The sequence below is a fragment of the Eleutherodactylus coqui genome, chromosome 7 (assembly GCF_035609145.1).
Source record: "Eleutherodactylus coqui strain aEleCoq1 chromosome 7, aEleCoq1.hap1, whole genome shotgun sequence".
Taxonomy (NCBI): Eukaryota; Metazoa; Chordata; class Amphibia; order Anura; family Eleutherodactylidae; genus Eleutherodactylus; species Eleutherodactylus coqui.
In genome coordinates, this window is record NC_089843.1 from 100,540,039 (window position 1) to 100,560,631 (window position 20,593).

The following is a 20,593-nucleotide window of genomic DNA, read 5'->3' on the forward strand; positions in this document are numbered from 1 at the left end:
TAGACACCAGAGACCGAGTGCCCAGACTGCAACCCCAAAACCCACTTATTTACTGCAAAGTGCCAACACATCAGGGGGCGGGGCTTATCACGACGTACGCTTTTACCCCCGTCGTTCTAAAAAGGACAGGGCCGTTTCAAAATAGACAGCGTGCAGATTCTGACTGCTTTTTGGATGCAGAAATACTACAGAATGTCCTCAGCGGAAATTTCTGTGGAAAATTCGGCAGCATTTCCGCATCTTAAAAGCTGTCAAAATCTGTACGCTGCCTATTTTGAAACCGCCCTGCCCATTTCCGCCACATGCAAACATACCCCAGTGATAATAGTGACCCTCCAGCGATAATAGTGACATCCAACGATAATAGTGACATCCAGTATCACAGTGACCTCCCCCCAGTATCACAGTGACCCCCTACAGCGGCACCCAGTATCACAGTGACCCCCCCCCACAGCATCCGCTAGTAATAATTGTGACCCCCCCCACTGCGTCCCCCAGTAATAATGGTGACACCCGACAACGTCCCCCAGTAATAATGGTGACACCCGACAGCGTCCCCCAGTAATAATAGTGACACCCGACAGCGTCCCCCAGAAATAATAGTGACACCTCACAGCGTCCCCCAGAAATAACAGTGACACCTCACAGCGGCCCCCAGTAGTAATAGTGAAATCCCACAGCGGCCCCCATTCTTCCCCCGAGACCCACATACTTACCCCCTCCTCCTTGAGGAAGCGCCGCTGCTCCTCTTCCCGACGCGCTGCCAGCAGCGCTGATCGCAGGTGCACACCGACATCAGTGTGCTGCCGGACGCCTCCTGCCCATCTCTTCCGGAACCAAGTAGGCGACATCAGGGGAGGGGGGAGGAGGATCCCGGCTGCACACTGACGTCACAGAGTGCCCCGGGATCAGCGCAGATAGCAGCGCTGCTGAGTGAATGCTGGCAGGGGAGCCTCGGCCCCTGCCAGTATTCACTATTGCAGTGAGCAGCCAACGGTGGCGCGTGCCAGCAGGGAGGGCTTTGCGTGCTGCCTCTGGCACACCTGCCATAGGTTCGCCACCACTGCTATAGCATATAGTAATACCTCCTGCTGCCGTTGTTCACAGGCCGTTACTGACAGCTGCCCATCTTGGAGGGAGAAGCCGTATACAAGGATGATGGTGAAGCCACAGCACTCATCCAACTCCAAGAAGGAACACATTTCATAGATCAACAGGATATCCAGAAGTAAAACAATGTGTTTTAGGACTAACAATGCCCCTTCATCAGGTCAGGGAGGGTATATGGCATATTTTAAGTACTAAGCCCATGGATAAATCTGATATTCACTGGTTTCCATGTTTCTGATTCACTTGAATGGAGAATGACCACTTCTTCACCATACATACAAAGTCAATATGCCATAAAGGTCTTTGGTGGAACAAACCTTTAAAGAGGTCCAGTTACATCCTCTGATCAGCGGGGAAGGCTGCACACCTTAGCTTTACAGCTGCGCCCCCAATGACTGGATCGCCATTTCTCATTTTGTTATCTTTTTGCCGTTCGTTCCACACTAGCTCCCACTAGAGATTCTGTCAGTGTGGGCAGAAGCCACCGGCTCCACTTAGTAGAGAACATGACCGGTCCTCCTTAATCTCTCTGCAAGGAACTATACATATAATATGTAACATTTGTTTAACCCTTTAAGGACCAGAAACTTTTTAGGGATTTTACTCATGTGGTGGTTTTACTGCCCTATTTTAGTTTCGTTTAGCTACCAAAACTAGTTTTACTGCTGATTTTTTCCACGACACATAGCCCTATTTTTTTTTCATTTTTCCCCCCGTTTTATTGGGGGTAAAAAGGTAAAAAATTAAAATAAAAATTATTTTTTTTTAATTTATAGTTTTTAATTTGCAAATTTATGCTTAAACACAGTATGGGAATATGCTCCTCGTTTTGTTTCGGACATTTTGATATACGATTTCTATAGTTCTGGATTACAGGGCGCATATGGTGACTGTTTTGATTGGTGTCTGCTTTGGGTCATTTTTTAGGTATATATTTTTATTTTATTCTGTAATTTTTTTTTACTTACTTTTGTAACTTTTTCCTTTTTAACCCCTGTGACCTCCGTGATGTTCCTTAAGACCTCTGGGGGTCATTCACATCGTTTCTTTCTTTTTTTTATTTCACACTTTTGCACTGTAGCTGGGACATCCATGGGAGCCCCAGTTACAGGGGAAAATATACCCCTGTAATGACAATAGTCACTAGCAGAGCTGATCAGTCTACTGGGACCCTACAATCCATCTGTAACAGGCAGCACCCAGTGATCACATGATCGCCGGATCGCAAAGTGGAAGTAATATTTCCACTTTCACGTTTGAATACATAGCACTCATGGAGCACTATGTACCTGGGACAGAAGAAGGCGGAAGTGGTTAAAAAACGCTTCTCCCTTCTCCTCTGGGTCCTTTGCTGTGTCTGAGAGCTGAGGACCTGACCTGCTCCTGCTTGATTGCAGGAGCAGAAGCTTTAATCCCACTGTACATCTGCTGTCGGTGAGGATTAAGACCCAGGAGCAAGCGCCGCATATCTATCGTGTTTGATCCCTAAGGTGTTAAAATAAACAGTTGGACAATGAACTTGGATATGTTACCTGGTTGCTGAATCCAACACAAAGTTTTGAGAAGCGGATAGGATGTGGACAATCCGTTTTTAAATAAACATACAGCTCCACTGGAGTATCAACATGAAAACTGGGCGCCAGGAACTTGGCCTTGCATTGTACTGAACAGTAAAAGTAAAAAAAAAAAGTGTTTCACGTCAACTTAGAATCATATACAATTATACCGCAAAGTATAGGAAGAGTCAACACCTTGACACACACATACCGAATGGAACAAAGTCTTGCACTTCAATGGTAAACATATTACTCCCCGCCAAGGAAACCCGATCCGCCCATAAATGCTGAGCCAGTTTCACGATGGAGGCATCGCAGTCTGGCTCTGGATCAGGACTCTCATTCTGCACATTACAGAAGAAAATAAATCATCACTGAGACAACATACAAAATCCTTATATATTAAAGGGGTTGTCCCGTGAAATCAAGTGGGGTATACACTTCTGTATGGCCATATTAATGCACTTTGTAATGTACATCGTGCATTAAATATGAGCCATACAGAAGTTATACACTTACCTCCTCCGTTGCTGGCGTCCCCGTCTCCATGGCGCTGACTAACGTTGTCTTCTCCTTCCATTAGACGCGCTTGCGCTGTGCGGTCTTCTGCTCTGTTCAATGGGGCCGCTCCGGCGTGCTCGCGCCGGAGAGCTTGTCTGCGCATGCCGGAGGGGGTAAGTGAATAACTTCTGTATGGCTCATATTTAATGCAGGATGTATATTACAAAGTGCATTAATATGGCCATACAGAAGTGTATAACCCCACTTGATTTCACGGGACAACCCCTTTAAGTATATGAAGCGTAAACTCACCATTAACACCATAATCAAGTTCTTTTCAATCCTGGACTTCTGATCATCTTTTAATGTTGACGCTGTTTGGGAAATAAAGAAAAAAACAACATTGTAATCCAGAGTTTACATTCAAACAGCATTATATTCAGACTGGCTGCATAAGGGAAACTTTAGCCTGCATTAAGGAGAGGCTCTTAGTTGATTGGGAGACGCATAAAAGTAAGCAAGCATAAAAGATATAGTTTTTAGGATGCAATTTTACCGATAGTCACTGACAACTCCATCTGCCATAACATGTAGGCTTTGGTAGTTGCATCATTAGCATTTATCGCCATCAGCTCCACATTTGTAATAAAGCCAAAGGATTTTTGAGACTTTCACATACCCTCCTGGTGACTGCGAATTTGGAGAATGACTGTTTTATGGAAATAGCTGATCCCCACATTAGTGAGAAAAGAACAATCATTTTCTCAAGCAAGTACTTGCCTCTTCCAAGCAGCTCCAGAGAGTAGGTGATGTAATCTTTGAGTTGTGCCATGAGGTAAGCGCATTTTAGAGCTGTGCCAAGTATAGAGGTGAGAAGGGTCCACCACCTCTCACTGCGGTAGTCACACATGACATAATCCAGCAACCTGACAAGTAAAACGATAGTAAATGTTAAATGGTACACAGAAAGTGAGTATAAGCCAAATTCTAGTGCATGCTAGATTATGCATATACCTGGTTACGGTATTCATAAATGCCACCTCCAGGAACCAATGGCTCCGATTGGCTTAGCAGCACTCGAGAATCAATCAATGCAGTACTCAACGAACCAATGCGATGGCTGTGATTGGTACATCCAGCGCTGCATTGATTGCTTCTCGAGTGCTGCTCAGCCAATCGCATTCATCATGCTGTGGAGGAGGTGGGATTTATGAATTGGCCAATAAATGCTACTGCTCAGCCATTCATAAATCCCGCCTCCAGAACGGGATGGCTGTGATTTAGCGGAGCAGCACTCGAGAACCCATTAGTGTTGCACTGGATGAACCAATCAGTCATCGCATTGGTTCATCGAGGACTGCATTGATTAGTTCTCAAGTGCTGCTCAGCCAATCAATGCAGTCCTCGATGAACCAATGCAATGGCTGTGATTGGTTCTCGAGCGCTGCTCAGCCAAATCACAGCCACGTTCTGGAGGCGGGATTTATGAATTGGCTGAGCAGTAGCATTTATTGGCCAATTGATAAATCCCATCTGCACAACATGATGGATGTGATTGCTTCTCGAGCGCTGCTCAGCCAATCAATGCAGCGCTGGATGTACCAATCACAGCCATTGCATTGGTTCATCGAGCGCTGCATTGATTGGCTGAACAGCGCTCAAAACCATTTAGAGCCATCGCTTCCTTGAGGCTGCATTTATGAATCCCGTAACCAGAAAGCTATCTTCTGTGGGCTGCCGAGGACTGGAAGAAGCCTACTGGAGCTCCTGAGAGCAGCAGGAGGGACGTGGACCAAGCCTGCCAGGAAATGTATTTTATTTTTTAAATGTAATGCAGATAGGGCTTATTTTCAGGGTAGGGCTTATATTTCAAGCCTCACCGAAAAACCAGGGTAGGGCTTATTTTCAGAGAAACAGGGTATTGATGACCTATCCTGAGGATCTGTCATCAATAGTATTTCCATAAAAAACTCCTTTACGTGAAGTATACTTATACTTCCTAGGCAAGTGGTAGATAAGACATGGCACAATGTAACCAGGAATTCCTGCTGTAGAAGCAAGTTTTGTGCACGTCTCTTCTAGAATTATCATCCATACAGCTTCCCCATTGTATACAAATGTAATATCTTTTATAACTCAAAAGATCCCATTTAAAGCTTTAGAACTTACTTTAGGGCCTTAGTGTAGTCTTTAGCATAGTAATATTCTTCCCCCATCTGTACCACTGTAAAAGAGAGAAAACTAATAAGATGTCATAGGTCTAATCATTTACTAGACATGCTGAAATGGACAGTAACTTCTCACTCAGGTTCTGCCCATCTAACAGCCTATGTGTGAATCATCAATCTTGTATTATACTTGCATTAAAAAAAATGATTTGTTTTACCGCTAAAAGTAAAGTTTGAAGTGGCTGCCACTTGGGGTCTTCCTTCCAGCCCCTTTTCAATCCACTGCCTGTTGTTAGGCATTTAGTTACTCTAGTAACAGGAAAGTGGGGACCCTGCTAATACCTACATGCAACAAAAGAATGACTATTTAGATGCAGCCTTGCAGCTGACTGGAGCAGGGCTATGCAAAGCAACATGGGAAGTGTGGGAGAGGAAGTCCCAGCCAGCACAGTATTGGCAGAATGGCTGCTTAGGTCACGACCCACTTGTAAGTGGATTGCAAACAAGGAAGCAGAAAAATAAGAAAATCTATTATGGGAAACAGAATTGACAGAGCTCATCTGGGTGAAAGCAGGAGCAAAGTAGCATCCAATGAAAACTCAGGTAGGCTTTAAATGTGCTGTTAAATAGAGAGGCATCCTGCAAAAAAAAAAAAAATGTGCGATATGCTTTTTGGTTTTTTTTTTTCAACATAGAAGCCTATGGGAGACATATGCCATTGTATGGCTATAGAGTGACATAGCTCTGAGGCATCTGTAGGGAGATTCTCCCAATGTATATATCTGAAGGACACTACAGTGTGAATGCACCCTAACTGACAGCATTACATGAATAGTAATTAATATATCAGATTGTTTTAAAGGCTTGAAAAGTACTTACTCAAGTGACTTTTCATCCGTGGGCATTTGTACTTCTTGAACTGAGCTACGGCATTGCTGAGGAGGCTGATAATAAGTTCCTGATGAACACAAGGGGCAGAAGTTAAGTAATTGCTTCTAGTGAAAGCGTAGAGAAAGAAAACCCAAAGGCTGCTTACCGAGTGGATGACTTCTCTTTCTTTTAGCTGCAGTGCCAGTATACCGGCCTTCTCCTTCTCTGGATCGGACAGATCAAAACCTGGATAACACAGAACATACTCATTCATGATGTATACTACTACTGGTATCCTGCAGCAGGACAACAGCTAATATCCTAATAGTACTCTGGAATATAACGGACAGATCGTTTATGTCTCACGGAATGTGATAACCCCAACATTCCGTGTTACTGAGAATGTCACACACCATACGGGCTGCATGTACGATGGCCAAACACTATTCTCCAATGACACCCAGAAATCTCCACTTTAGAAAATCATCATCAGAAAGTGACCTTTTGTTTGAATTAAGATTTTACAATAAACTAAAATGTTGTTGTGCTTTTAGCCAAACAATTCAATTAAAGGAGATGTCCCGCGCCGAAACGGGTTTTTTTTTTTTTAAACCCCCCCCCCGTTCGGCGCGAGACAACCCCGATGCAGGGGTTAAAAAAACCACCCGCACAGCGCTTACCTGAATCCCGGCGGTCCGGTGACTTCAATACTTACCGCTGAAGATGGCCGCCGGGATCCTCTATCTTCGTGGACCGCAGCTCTTCTGTGCGGTCCACTGCCGATTCCAGCCTCCTGATTGGCTGGAATCGGCACGTGACGGGGCGGAGCTACACGGAGCTACACGGAGCCCCATAGAGAACAGCAGAAGACCCGGACTGCGCAAGCGCGGCTAATTTGGCCATCGGAGGCCAAAAATTAGTCGGCACCATGGAGACGAGGACGCTAGCAACGGAGCAGGTAAGTAAAAAACTTTTTATAACTTCTGTATGGCTCATAATTAATGCACAATGTATATTACAAAGTGCATTATTATGGCCATACAGAAGTGTATAACCCCACTTGCTGCCTCGGGACATCTCCTTTAAATATAGCTGTTCTAACAACTAACAAAACTGCTCTATATGTAAGCCCTTAAAGGGGTTGTCCCGCGAAACAAAGTGGGGGTATACACTTCTGTATGGCCATATTAATGCACTTTGTAATGTACATTGTGCATTAATTATGAGCCATACAGAAGTTATTCACTTACCTGTTCCGTTGCTGGCGTCCTCGTCTCCATGGTGCCGTCTAATTTTCAGCGTCTAATCACCAGATTAGACACGCTTGCGCAGTTCGGGTCTTCTTTTCTGAATGGGGCCGCTCGTGCTGGAGAGCGGCTCCTTGTAGCTCCGCCCCGTCAATTGCCGATTCCAGCCAATCAGGAGGCTGGAATTGGCAATGGACCGCACAGAAGCCCTGCGGTCCACCGAGGGAGAAGATCCCGGCGGCCATCTTCAGCAGGTAAGTAAGAAGTCACCGGAGCGCGGGGATTCAGGTAAGCACTGTCCGGTGTTCTTGTTTAACCCCTGCATCGGGGTTGTCTCGTGCCGAACGGGGGGGGGGGGGGGGGGGGCTGTTGGAAAAAAAACAAAAAACCTTTCGGCGCGAGACAACCCCTTTAATATCCGGGTACAGTCACCAGTGGTGTGTCAGCCCTTTAACCCCTTAAGGATGAGGCCGTTTTGTATCTTAAAGGGGTTGTCCCGCGCCGAAACGTTTTTTTTTTTTTCAATAGCCCCCCCCGTTCGGCGCGAGACAAACCCGATGCAGGGGTTAAAAAAGAAAACCGGACAGTGCTTACCTGAATCCCCGTGCGCCGGTGACTTCTTACTTACCTGGTGAAGATGGCCGCCGGGATCTTCACCCTCGGTGGACCGCAGGTCTTCTGTGCGGTCCATTGCCGATTCCAGCCTCCTGATTGGCTGGAATCGGCACGTGACGGGGCGGAGCTACGAGGAGCCGCTCTCCGGCACGAGCGGCCCCATTCAGAAAAGAAGAAGACCGGACTGCGCAAGCGTGTCTAATCCGGCGATTAGACGCTGAAAATTAGACGGCACCATGGACACGAGGACGCTAGCAACGGAACAGGTAAGTGAATAACTTCTGTATGGCTCATAATTAATGCACAATGTACATTACAAAGTGCATTAATATGGCCATACAGAAGTGTATACCCCCACTTGCTTTCGCGGGACAACCCCTTTAAGGACCAGACACTTTTTAGGGATTTTACCCATGTAGTAGTTTTACTGCTGTATTTTGTTATCTTTAGCTATCAAAATTATTTTTGCTGTGTTTTTTTTTCTCTGTGACATATAGGGCGATTTTTTATATATATTTTTCACTTTTTTCCCCCGTTTTTAGTTTTATTGGGGGTAAAATGCTCAAAACATTTATAGTTATTTTTTTTTAAAGTTAGTATATTTATGCTAAAATCAAGCATGGAAATGGGTTCCTCTATTTGTTTCGGACGTTTTGATATATAATAAGTATGGTTTACAGGGCGCTTATCGCGACAGTCTTGGTTGGCGTCGGCATTATGTTATTTTCTTTCTTATGTATATGTTGTTTTATTCTGTAATTTTGTTTTACTGATGTGTGTAATTGTGTTTTTTACTATCTATGTCCCCCATGACGTCATGTAAGACCTCTGGGGGACATTCACTTTTTTTTATTTGACACTTTCCCACTGTAGCTGCGGCACCCATAGGAGCCCCAGTTACAGGGGAAAACAACCCTTGTAGTGACATTAGCCACTGGCAAAGCTGGCCAGGTCTTAGTCTATATTGTGATAATGGAAACCTTATATCATGTACGCTACTTTGACGTCACCATGGACATACCCAAATGTTTTAATGCAACATTGACTTACTTAATATGCCTTGTCTCCAGGCCCTCTGTCCATAAAAGTCCAACATACCATTAGGGGTCTCCAGAGGATCTGGACTGGGATATGCTACAGAGGGCTAAACAAATGCAATACATATAAAGAAAGTAAAAGACAATTCAACAATGCAAAGTAACAGTAAAAGAAAGACAAAAGAAGCCTTTTAAAGGTTCTATGGTAAGGTCCAATTGAAACATAAGCAATATGTCTAAAAGAGGATTTTAGCAACTAAGAATGGACTCACTATACTAGAACCAATAAAATATACAATAAGATAAACTTACATCATGTTTACAGAGAAGGCTGGCTAGGTGCTTGCGTTCCTGGGCATAATACGCAGCCTGCTGGTAGTAGAAACCAGGATTCTGGGTTTGAATGGCGGTCAGCCCAAGCTTAATAGCCTCATCAAATAAATCTCCAAAAGCCTGGAATCTGTAAAACATGGCAGCCATTATACTACACAGAATGGCCAATATGTACAATCAATCAGCTAATGCATTCATGTGGAGAGTCCATACTGTTTAGACATCCAGGCCGCGTGTTCGAAGGACAATTCGGCACTGCCTATCTTCTTCTTACACAAATCTATGTGTTTTCTGAACTGTGCAATGGCATCTAGAGGAGTGTTGTGCTGGAAACACAGGCGGCAGATCTACACCAGACATGAAGAGAGAACCACTGTCAATAATTATGGCAAGAAAACACTTTTCAATCCCCATGTTCCAGCATTCAGTCATCTGCGGTGTCCCTGCTGGTCTAATCCGTTCACATACAGAATACTGAATACTGCACTACACGTTACGACTCGCAGGAAAAATGGGGAGCAAACACAAATCTAGGAGAACTTGGCAAGACTTTGAACAAAGAATTCATGTATCCATTATACAAAAAAGGAAGACAATCCTCCAATACTAAATATTTAAAGACGTACTATTACTGGAGGCCCCATAGAGAGCATCCACCGATGCAATCTAGTTCACCCATAGTTGTATTATCTTGTGTATTTTATGCTATGTATGTGAAGGAACACTTCAGTTAAAACCTGTAATGTATTATACCTACAGCATGGCCTGAGAGGTCAGTGAAGGAGTGAGGAAGTTTAAGGAACAGAGGAGCTGCCCATAACAGCCTGCACCGCTTATAACGAGTTCACCGCTCAATTCAAGAAAAATAGAATTGAGCAAGGAACGACTCATGCACAAAAACTGCACGTGCATTTAGACCCAACAATTCTTGCTCAAAATACAACTTTGAGCGAATTTTGCACAAGAACCGTTGGGTCTACATGGGCCTTAAGGCCCATTTACACATAACGACTGTTGCTCCAAAATCTCTCAAACGATCGAAAGTGTGTGATATTAGTTATGTCTAAACACGAGTCATCATGCACTATTCATTCGCTGCTCAGTTTCAGCCTGCATAAAAATCTTCGCTGGTTCGCTCACTTCTCGTTACGTTGGAACACTCCCCATAGAATATGAAGCACTGAACAAGAAGTGAACAATTCTCAATGATAACCTGCCTGACTAAACATTCTGCACAAGGGAGAATAACTGCGAACGAACTGGCGGTGATGTTACTTGTGCGCTCGTTCAAACAACAAATCGGTTTGTGGAAAGAGACAATTATTTGGGCAACAGTTGCTCTTTTTATGCCAACCAAATACAGTGTAAGGCCTCATGTCCACGGGCGCGCACGGTTTCCAAGTGTGGAATCCTGCAGCGGTTTCCACCTGTGCCCACAGCCATGAGGCCTAAAAAACATTTTCTCATCTGTTCGGTTGCAGTGCGGGTCTTCTCTGTCCATGGCAGGATCCAGTTTCTTCTGCACTGTGGATGCGCTTGGCGCGCTGGCCGGGGTGTCGCGCACATGCGCAGTACACTTTCCCTTGGATCTGCGGCACGTCCACAGTGTCAGCTGAGGGTGTGCTGCGGATTGGACGGCTTCCATTGAGAGATTCAGGAGAAAATCTCTGCCCCTTTCCCTGTGTGGGTGACTCCATCTCCCAGTATACCCCTTACCCGTATAACTCCGGGGTCTTGCCTTGGAAGGATGAAAAGTCTACTTTTTCTTGAAAGATTTTCTTCTGGAAAACCCTTCTTTTTATCCATTGCCTTTTCTAATATTTTATCTAGAATTAGACCAAAGACTACATTTTCCTTCAAAAGGGATTCCACAGAGCTTAGTTTGATACTTTGTCACCCTGCCAATACTTCAGTCAAAGAGCACAATTGGCAGAATTTGACAATAGTGCAGCCCTAAGCCGCTGCATGTACTGACTCAGCTGAAGCATCGGCCAAAAAACCCGTAGCTAATTTCAGCAGGGATATGGAATTTAGAATTTGATCTCAAGCAGGCCTGACATTCACTCTCACACCACCTAGTGAAAGTAAGGTTGCCCAGCTAGATTCCAGCCACCAGTCAATGGACTAACTATCAGGTATCTCTTCTGTCTTCTAGTCCTTGAAGGAACAGGAAAGCACTGGGCATGCTGAAGGGAGGTGTCCTTTAAACCTCTTTGTGCCATCTGTTCCTGAAGGTCACAGGACAATCTCTCTGTTATAAAGACGATGTGTAAAGGCCCTTTCACATGCAAAGATAATCTTTCAAACTACTAAAAGATTTAGCGATCTATTTGCATAAAATATTAATGTCCATTAACACTTTATCATCGTCATTTGCATGTGAATGGACCTCCAGTAGTTGTTTGCAGAGCCCAGCTTGTGTTTAAACACAAGCCCAGCTGTGTAAATAGCTTCCAATACATTCCTTTGTTCTCCTCGCGAATGCCGGCAGATTGCATTGTTCTCCTCACGGCTAGTATAAACATGCCGTGGGAAGAAAATCCTGCAGTCTTTTGAAAGATGAGCGAAATACATTCAAATGGAATGTATTTGCTCAGCCTTTCAGCGTCTGAACGATGGATTTTAAATTGAACTAAAAGCCATCATTCAAACGAAAAATGCCCGCGTTTACATCAAACAATAATTATCGCTCATTTTCATCTGCTTGGACGAATTTTGAGCGTTAATTGGTGCATGTAAAAGGGCCTTAAAACTAGTTAGGTAATCGCCAAGACAGAAATAATAGGCTAAAGATAAGATCTGGCATCAGACAATGGTTTGTAGTAAAGACAGATCACTATGAAACAACTAGCATGGATAGGTCCCAACTCCAATTTCTTTATAATGCTTATTTACAAATTTTATGGTTGGTCTCACCTTATAGTTTATGAATCCAGCCATGGTCTTTATTTCCAGCATATTTGTTTCATGGGCCCTCAGCTCATGCACCAAGTTATAAGCTGTCCTGTAATTCCTAGACACAAACATAATCCGTTAAAATACAATGAATTCATACCAAACTACAATTTGTTGCAGACTATTGCTCAAATCTGTATGCCTGCAGAAGGACTCATACACAATATCAGGGCTCGGTGTATTTTACATAGATTTGTATCTGCTTACTTTAAGGCATTCTGTGTATCTTGTTTCAGTTCACTGAAGAATGCAATCTTGAACTGATGTCTCACAAACAGCAGCTGGAAGATAAGACAATGAATAGTGCAGCGGTCACAGGTCCAAAGAAAATGCTGTCACTACTAAGTCAAAATGATTGTATGACATGGGAATTAAAGTGACAACCCAGACAAACCAGTGACATGAATGCAACAGCATTGCGTATGGGCACTGGCCTAGTCAACACCACCACGGAAATAGGCAGTATACAATGTAAAACATTGCCTTCATTACATACTATGTCTTTGACCCTGTTTACACTGTGAAATATGATATGGAATAAGTGAGGATTCTGCATCAAATGTGTGTCAAATAAGTGTCCTATTAACTTGAATAGAAATCAGCAGTGTAGTCAACATGTATCTAAAATCCTTATCATGGGAAAAAAAGAAGTTACGAGTCACTTCTGACGCAGAATGCACATTTTGTTTTCCGCACATGCATTGGCCCTCACTAAATGAGGGTAATCTGCGTTTGGATCCGCATCCATGTAATACAAATCCACACTAACATGCAGATTTCTGCTGTGTGAACATAGTCTTATATGCAAAGTGATCGTCAAAATACTCTATTATAACCAAAACAGCTGCCTTCGCCCCATGCTGCATGGAATGTACTACACGGCGGCCTTGTGTTATACTTGAGATTTTAGGAGTGGTACTGGCTATTCTAATTTGACTATATGCGTACCTGATGAGTGGTTTTATTCAAGAACTCCTTGTGGGATTTTATCCTTCGGATTTCAGTGTAGTAGTAGGTTTGTGCGTGCTCATAGAAGGCATTCTCCAATCTAAGGGGGGAGAAGAACAGAAAATGGTCATTTCAGTTTTCAAGAAATATAGAAATTCCATGTCAGTAACTGTCCATTCCGGTTCATGGGTCTCTATAGGCAGGCCACCGGTCACACAAGCCGGAGTCCCAAAACAGGGATTGGGATCTGGATTGCAACAGTAAATGCATCTTAGCTTTTACATGCTTAGTACTTGGATAGTTAAAGGAGTTTTACCAAGGGCTACAAAAAAAAGGGTCTGCTGCGTTTCCATAATAATCGCCATACACCGAGTCAAGCATTGCAGCTCAGCGCCATTCACTTAAATGGGGATAAGATACAGCGCAATGGACAGACATGGCTTCAACAAAGTGAATGTTTGCCTACAGTACATTATGTGCCACGAGCACATCTACCAAACGTGCTAGTAGCTAGAGTAATGTGCATTTAACAGGCAAATGTTATCACAGTATACAGTTACTTACCGGATTATATAGCCCACCAAGTGGTCTGTATGCGGCAACACGAACAGAGACTTCCCCGAAAGGTCGCAGGCATTACACAGGGCAGCAGCTCTCTCTGAAGCGATCAGATCTTCGCCTGCACGTGAAAAGGGAAAAGGATTGCCGATAACCAGCATGAAGACACACAAAGAGGTTGTGCTTGACCAACATGCTTGGCTTCTACAAGGAGGCAAATGTAATCCGGATGCTGGTCATGCTGCCAATGTGATATATTTGGACAACTGTCAGCTAAACAATTTGCACATACGGGTGACCGCCACTAGTTGTTCGCGCTCGTTCAGAACGTTTAGACGGGCAGATCATTGCTGCGTATGGCTCACTTCTTGCTGACTTCTTGCTCAGGCTTCACATTCTATGAGAAGCGTTTCGATGCAGCGAGAAGTGAGCGAACCAGCAATGACTTTTATGCAGGTTAAAACTGAGCGACCAATGAAAAGTAAACGATGACTGTGGATTTAGGCGTAATTATTTTGCGCATTTTCGTTCATTTAAATATTTCCTGTTCCAAGACACAGTAATGGCAGAGACAATGACAGCATTCGAAAAACTTAAAAAAAGAATGTCAAGAATTTAGCGTTGAACGATACATAATTGATCTGAGAAGGTAAAGCTCGTCTTTTAACTATGCAATTAATGCTAAAAAAAAAACAAATGATTAAAAGACCAATATGACAAAGATGAAAAATGGATTTAGGAGATATCGCTACTGACCCCATGCTGGTTGCTGGTTCAAATCTCTACATTTTTGCAAACATGTTAGGCTGGGCTCACACGGCCATGTCTCGCAGCGAAGATAGAACATGATGTGATTTTTCTTGCGCTCATATTTTACGCAATTCGTGTGAGCAGTAACATGGCCGCCTATGTGAGAATGATACAGCGTTTCCACGCGCGCGGAATATGCAATACTAAAAGGCTCACATGTGCCCGGTCTTATATATATATATATATATATATATCTTGCATGCACAATATATTTTCAGTGTTCACGCTCCATAATAAGTGATACATCCATCAGACTTTCTTTCATGATAAACACCTATGTTCCAATACCTGGAGGTAAAGGGGTTTTCTTCTGAATAAGAACAACGGCCACCTTCGTGTTTCTTCCCTGCAAGCTCGTCCTGTGGTACAGACATGGACCATTAAATGCACTATTCCACTGTGACATGTAGTTGCAGCATATATAAGTGTAGTAATAAATGGCCTGTATGATATATGTCAAGAAGAAATGCAAGATGCCATTTGGAGAGACAGGGTGCAGCCAAGTGTTTCTACCCCCTGTTCTAGTTATTGGGGTTGGGGTCTCAGCACATGGAACACCCCCAATATAAATCTCTGACATACCTCTATGCATGGTATAAAACAAGCAAATGATAACATCCATTCAGGTGAAAAAGCAACTCACTAATGTCTCCAACTCGTACAGAGTTATTTTAACCCTCACAGGGACAAGGGGATCTTTTCCTAATATTTGTAGGATGTCTGGAGTGGGACTTCTGAGGTCGTCTCATGATATGATCCATTGTCCACATGCCCCATTAAGATCAAGATCCCCCTCTATGTGCCAGAACATCCAAGCATTACATGGACAGACATTTAAGGGAATGGCTGAAATGTAATGCTTGGATGTTGTAGGCCTAGGCAAGGCTTCCCCCAGTGACAACAGCTGATTACTGAGAACAGAGGAGCCGGACTGGGTAGGAGTCCGTTAACCCTCATACACTGTAGAAGGTCTTCAGGATAGATGATGAAACTCTGATTGGTGAAGTCCCACTGCTGTGACCCCCAGAGATCCCAAGAATGGGGTCCCATGTCCTTTACTCTCCTCACTACACCCCTTGTGGTGAGGAGGAAGTTAAATAGAGTGGTGGCCGCTCCATTCAACTCTATGGGACTGCCGGAGAAAATTAGGCACTTGCATTTGGCTACCTCCGGTAGTCCCACTTAAAATGAATGGAGCAGCTACCATCACATTCAAGCTACTCCTCACTGCAGGGGGGGCATGAGACCCCCTGGTCTTGGAATTGGTGGGGGTCCCACCAGTAAGACCTCTACCAATTACACTTGATTCTGGGGTTGTATAAAGGGGTTGATTGTGGTATAACCCGTTTAAGATCTACGCCCAGCTTTAGTCTTCCATGATCTTTACCTTACTATTTCCACCCGAGTTGCACATTCTGACTGCTTCTCCTTCCACTGGGCTTCATCCCAGTCAAGTTCGTAAAACACCACGACCAGAGCCGGCACCAGGTTAAGGTGTTTATTCATCCAACCAGTCTTAAGGATCCCTTTGGGGATGTACCATTCATAAGATGTTCTCTAAGGAAGCAGAAAAGCACTGCCATTAGATGCAGTCATGCCCTTACACAATATATAGGCAAGCCACTATCTTGGACATGCTATTTACGGTTTTATTTAGTGATTGGCTGTGCAATTTGGGGATGATCAATGACTGGTATGCTGATCTATCCTTACTCCTTGCTTTATAGTGCATCTCTGCTTGTTTCCACTGACTGCTCTGTAGAATCAGAAGCTTGCAAGGAAGTAGGGCTGGGCGATTAATTAAATTAACGTGATTAATCGTCATTTTGCTGAGGCATGATTCTAACTTTTGTCGGAATTGTTAAATCCAGATTAGCCCTGCCTCCTGTGGGTGTGGCCAAAGTGGGAGGAAATGTGGTGTGCGGGATGCCGGGCAGCGTGGCCATGATGACTTTGAGGAGGAAAGTACATGGGGGCTGTGATGACTTGGGGTGTGGAACCCCATCCTTCATGTGTATGTAACTAAAGTTCATTCCTCATTCTTTTACATACAAAGCAATTCCTTGCCAAGTACTGATTATCAGAATTGTCCCATTTAATTTTGATATTAGGAAATTGCTGTGTATGCGATCCCCTTATGTAAAAAATGTATTGTGGTATTTTTAGCTTGTTTAGCAAAAGAATAAAAAATAAATAAATCGAGATTTTACTTTTCAGCCAAATCACCCAGCCCGACTAGGAAGTCATTCCATGTAGAGATGCTGCTCATTATAAAATGGCTAGCAAGGTAAAGGACTAAACAATTAGAGCAGCGGTGACAGATCCTAACCTCCGCTCCTACGCTGAGCCTCAATAAGGCTTTCCTCTTCAGATGTGATATATGGCATCATACGTTACATGCGTCACATAAGATCATACCTTTGTTCTACATTTTGGGTATTCATGGTCTCCGGGAAGCACTTTAAATGAGATGGGTACTCGGTCTGCTCGCCTATTTGCACAAAATGCATCCCAAATGGCGCGATGAACAGCATTATAGGTCACGTCTAATCCAGTCAGGGTCACAAAGGCCATAGGACGGCAGCATAACTCCACCGGGAAGTCCCACTGGGTGGGGCCCATTGTCGAACTTAGTGTGAATACCTGAGGAGTAAAGAAAGGAAATCGTGATGGGAGATCAGGGAAGTATACGGCGGCAGGAGGTGTTCATGATGTGATGGGTACACGGCAGTCTAAGGCTACACCAGGGCTTCTCAGCTCCAGTCCCCAAGTATCCTAACTACATCGATCCTTTCTTCCCAAGGAGATAAGCGGCTGACAGAGATCTCCGATATCAGCTTATCACCTCTCCCCATGGCAATACACATACATGATCATCAGAACCAAGACTATGTATGTATGGGGGAGCTTGTGAGATAACTTCATAAAGGTGGGGTTCCCCGTTCAGGCCCCCCACCCCTATACGAGCCAGAGTGGAGAGTTGCTGCAAACAAATGCCCTTCTCTACCGGACACAGCCAACTTGAATGACTGCTAGGCTTTTGCCACAGTTCCTACAAGGGAGATGTGTGGTGGGCTGGCGCTGGCTCAAGTGATGATCGCTGGGATGGTGGCCAAGTGATGATCGCAGGGATGGTGGCCAAGTGATGATCGCAGGGATGGTGGCCAAGTGATGATCGCAGGGGTGGTGGCCAAGTGATGATCGCAGGGGTGGTGGCCAAGTGATGATCGCAGGGGTGGTGGCGTGGAGATAACCCCTGGAAGGCAGCAGAACTGATTTTATATATACTTCTCCACCTTTAGGCCAATGAGAGACATGCACATTTCAGCTGCAATTATGTGCCCGCGATAAGGACAGGTGCTCCGGTCTGACCTAAACTACCAGCTTAACCTATGGTGCTCAGGGTTCTGGTCCCGCCAGGAAACCCATCTGCATCACATAGGCATAAATGCTGCCCAAATACATTCGTATGTCGCCGGCCTAATAGTCACTATAAAAGTCTAAAAAGGATTTTATGTCTGATTAATGTCTGACTACTAAGGGTAAGTTCCCCCCCCCCCCTGCAGTAACTGCAGACACTGCTACATACACACGGGGCACACTGCATACACACTGCCACCACCTGTAGTAACTGCAGGCACTGCTACATACACACGGGGCACACTGCATACACACTGCCACCACCTGTAGTAACTGCAGGCACTGCTACATATACACGGGGCACACTGCATACCCACTACCTCCACCTGTAGTAACTGCATACACTGCTACAAATACACGGGCACACTGCATATCTACTACCACCACCTGTAGTAACTGCAGGCACTGCTACATATACACGGGCACACTGCATACCCACTGCCACCACCTGCAGTAACTGCAGACACTGCTACATATACACGGGGCACACTGCATACCCACTGCCACCACCTGTAGTAACTGCAGACACTGCTACATATACACAGGCACACTGCATACCCACTGCCACCACCTGCAGTAACTGCATACACTGCTACATATACACGGGCACACTGCATATCTACTACCACCACCTGTAGTAACTGCAGGCACTGCTACATATACACGGGGCACACTGCATACCCACTGCCACCACCTGCAGTAACTGCATACACTGCTACAAATACACGGGCACACTGCATATCTACTACCACCACCTGTAGTAACTGCAGGCACTGCTACATATACACAGGAACACTGCATACCCACTGCCACCACCTGTAGTAACTGCAGACACTGCTACATATACACGGGGCACACTGCATACCCACTGCCACCACCTGTAGTAACTGCAGACACTGCTACATATACACAGGAACACTGCATACCCACTGCCACCACCTGTAGTAACTGCAGGCACTGCTACATATACACAGGAACACTGCATACCCACTGCCACCACCTGTAGTAACTGCAGACACTGCTACATATACACAGGAACACTGCATACCCACTGCCACCACCTGTAGTAACTGCAGGCACTGCTACATATACACAGGAACACTGCATATCCACTGCCACCACCTGTAATAACTGCAGGCACTGATACATATACAAAGGCACACTGCATATCCACTGCCACCACCTGCAGTAACTGCATACACTGCTACATATACAAAGGCACACTGCATACCCACTGCCACCACCTGCAGTAACTGCATACACTGATACATATACAAAGGCACACTGCATACCCACTGCCACCACCTGCAGTAACTGCATACACTGCTACATATACACGGGCACACTGCATATCTACTACCACCACCTGCAGTAACTGCAGAAACTGCTACATATACACAGGCACACTGCATACCCACTGCCACCACCTGTAGTAACTGCAGGCACTGCTACATATACACAGGAACACTGCATACCCACTGCCACCACCTGCAGTAACTGCAGACACTGCTAGATATACACGGGCACACTGCATACCCACTACCACCACCTGTAGTAACTGCAGACACTACTACATATACACGGGCACACTGCATATCTACTACCACCACCTGTAGTAACTGCAGACACTGCTACATATACACGGGCACACTGCATACCCACTACCACCACCTGTAGTAACTGCAGACACTACTACATATACACGGGCACACTGCATATCTACTGCCACCACCTGTAGTAACTGCAGACACTGCTACATATACAAGGGCACAATGCATGCTCACCTCTGCCTGCTGTTGTAACTGTGGACACTGCTACATACCCACGGGTACATTGCATGCCCACCATCACCCCCTGTAGTAACTGCAGACACTGCTACATACACACGGGGAAACTGCATGCCCACCACTACCCCTTGTAGTAACTGCAGACACTGCTACATACACACGGGCACACTGCATGCCCGTCACCACTCTGTTGTAACTGCAGACACTGCTACATATACGTAGGCACACTACATGCCCACTGCCCCCATCTGTAATAACTGCAGACACTGCACTGTATACACAGGCACACTGAATGCCCACTGCCACCACCTGTAGTAACTGCAGACACTGCACTGTATACACAGGCACACTGCATGCCCACTGCCCCCACCTGTAATAACTGCAGACACTGCACTGTATACACAGGCACACTGCATGCCCACCACTACACTGTTGTAACTGCAGACACTGCTATGTATACATGGGCACATTGCATGCCCACCACTGCCTGCTGTAGTAGCTTGCGGACATTGTGAGATGCACATGGGCAAATTGCATGCCCACTGCCCCCCATCTGTAGTAACTGCGGACACTGCTACATATACACGGGCACACACCATGCCCACTGTCTGCCCTATGTTGTAACTGCAGATGATGCTATTTAAACACGCGCACACACCATGCCCACTGTCTGCCCTA

General features: G+C 45.0%; 1 protein-coding gene across 3 annotated transcripts in view; it reads right to left on the minus strand.

Moving 5' to 3' along the window:
• TRAPPC11 (trafficking protein particle complex subunit 11) overlaps positions 1-20,593 on the minus strand; it is a 34,661-nt gene that overhangs the window by 13,514 nt on the left and 554 nt on the right. For all 3 annotated transcript variants that reach the window (XM_066573483.1, XM_066573481.1, XM_066573482.1), the window contains exons 2-18: positions 17,127-17,351; positions 16,096-16,265; positions 14,997-15,067; positions 13,905-14,019; positions 13,341-13,440; positions 12,600-12,673; positions 12,354-12,450; positions 9,651-9,784; positions 9,417-9,564; positions 9,118-9,211; positions 6,372-6,451; positions 6,215-6,293; positions 5,337-5,391; positions 3,948-4,093; positions 3,480-3,541; positions 2,878-3,010; positions 2,643-2,773 (exon numbers count right to left, since the gene is read on the minus strand). In XM_066573483.1, coding sequence (XP_066429580.1) covers positions 2,643-2,773; positions 2,878-3,010; positions 3,480-3,541; positions 3,948-4,093; positions 5,337-5,391; positions 6,215-6,293; positions 6,372-6,451; positions 9,118-9,211; positions 9,417-9,564; positions 9,651-9,784; positions 12,354-12,450; positions 12,600-12,673; positions 13,341-13,440; positions 13,905-14,019; positions 14,997-15,067; positions 16,096-16,265; positions 17,127-17,330 — 1,893 coding nt within the window. In that variant the 5' untranslated portion in view covers positions 17,331-17,351. The remainder of the gene's footprint in view (positions 1-2,642; positions 2,774-2,877; positions 3,011-3,479; positions 3,542-3,947; positions 4,094-5,336; positions 5,392-6,214; positions 6,294-6,371; positions 6,452-9,117; positions 9,212-9,416; positions 9,565-9,650; positions 9,785-12,353; positions 12,451-12,599; positions 12,674-13,340; positions 13,441-13,904; positions 14,020-14,996; positions 15,068-16,095; positions 16,266-17,126; positions 17,352-20,593) is intronic.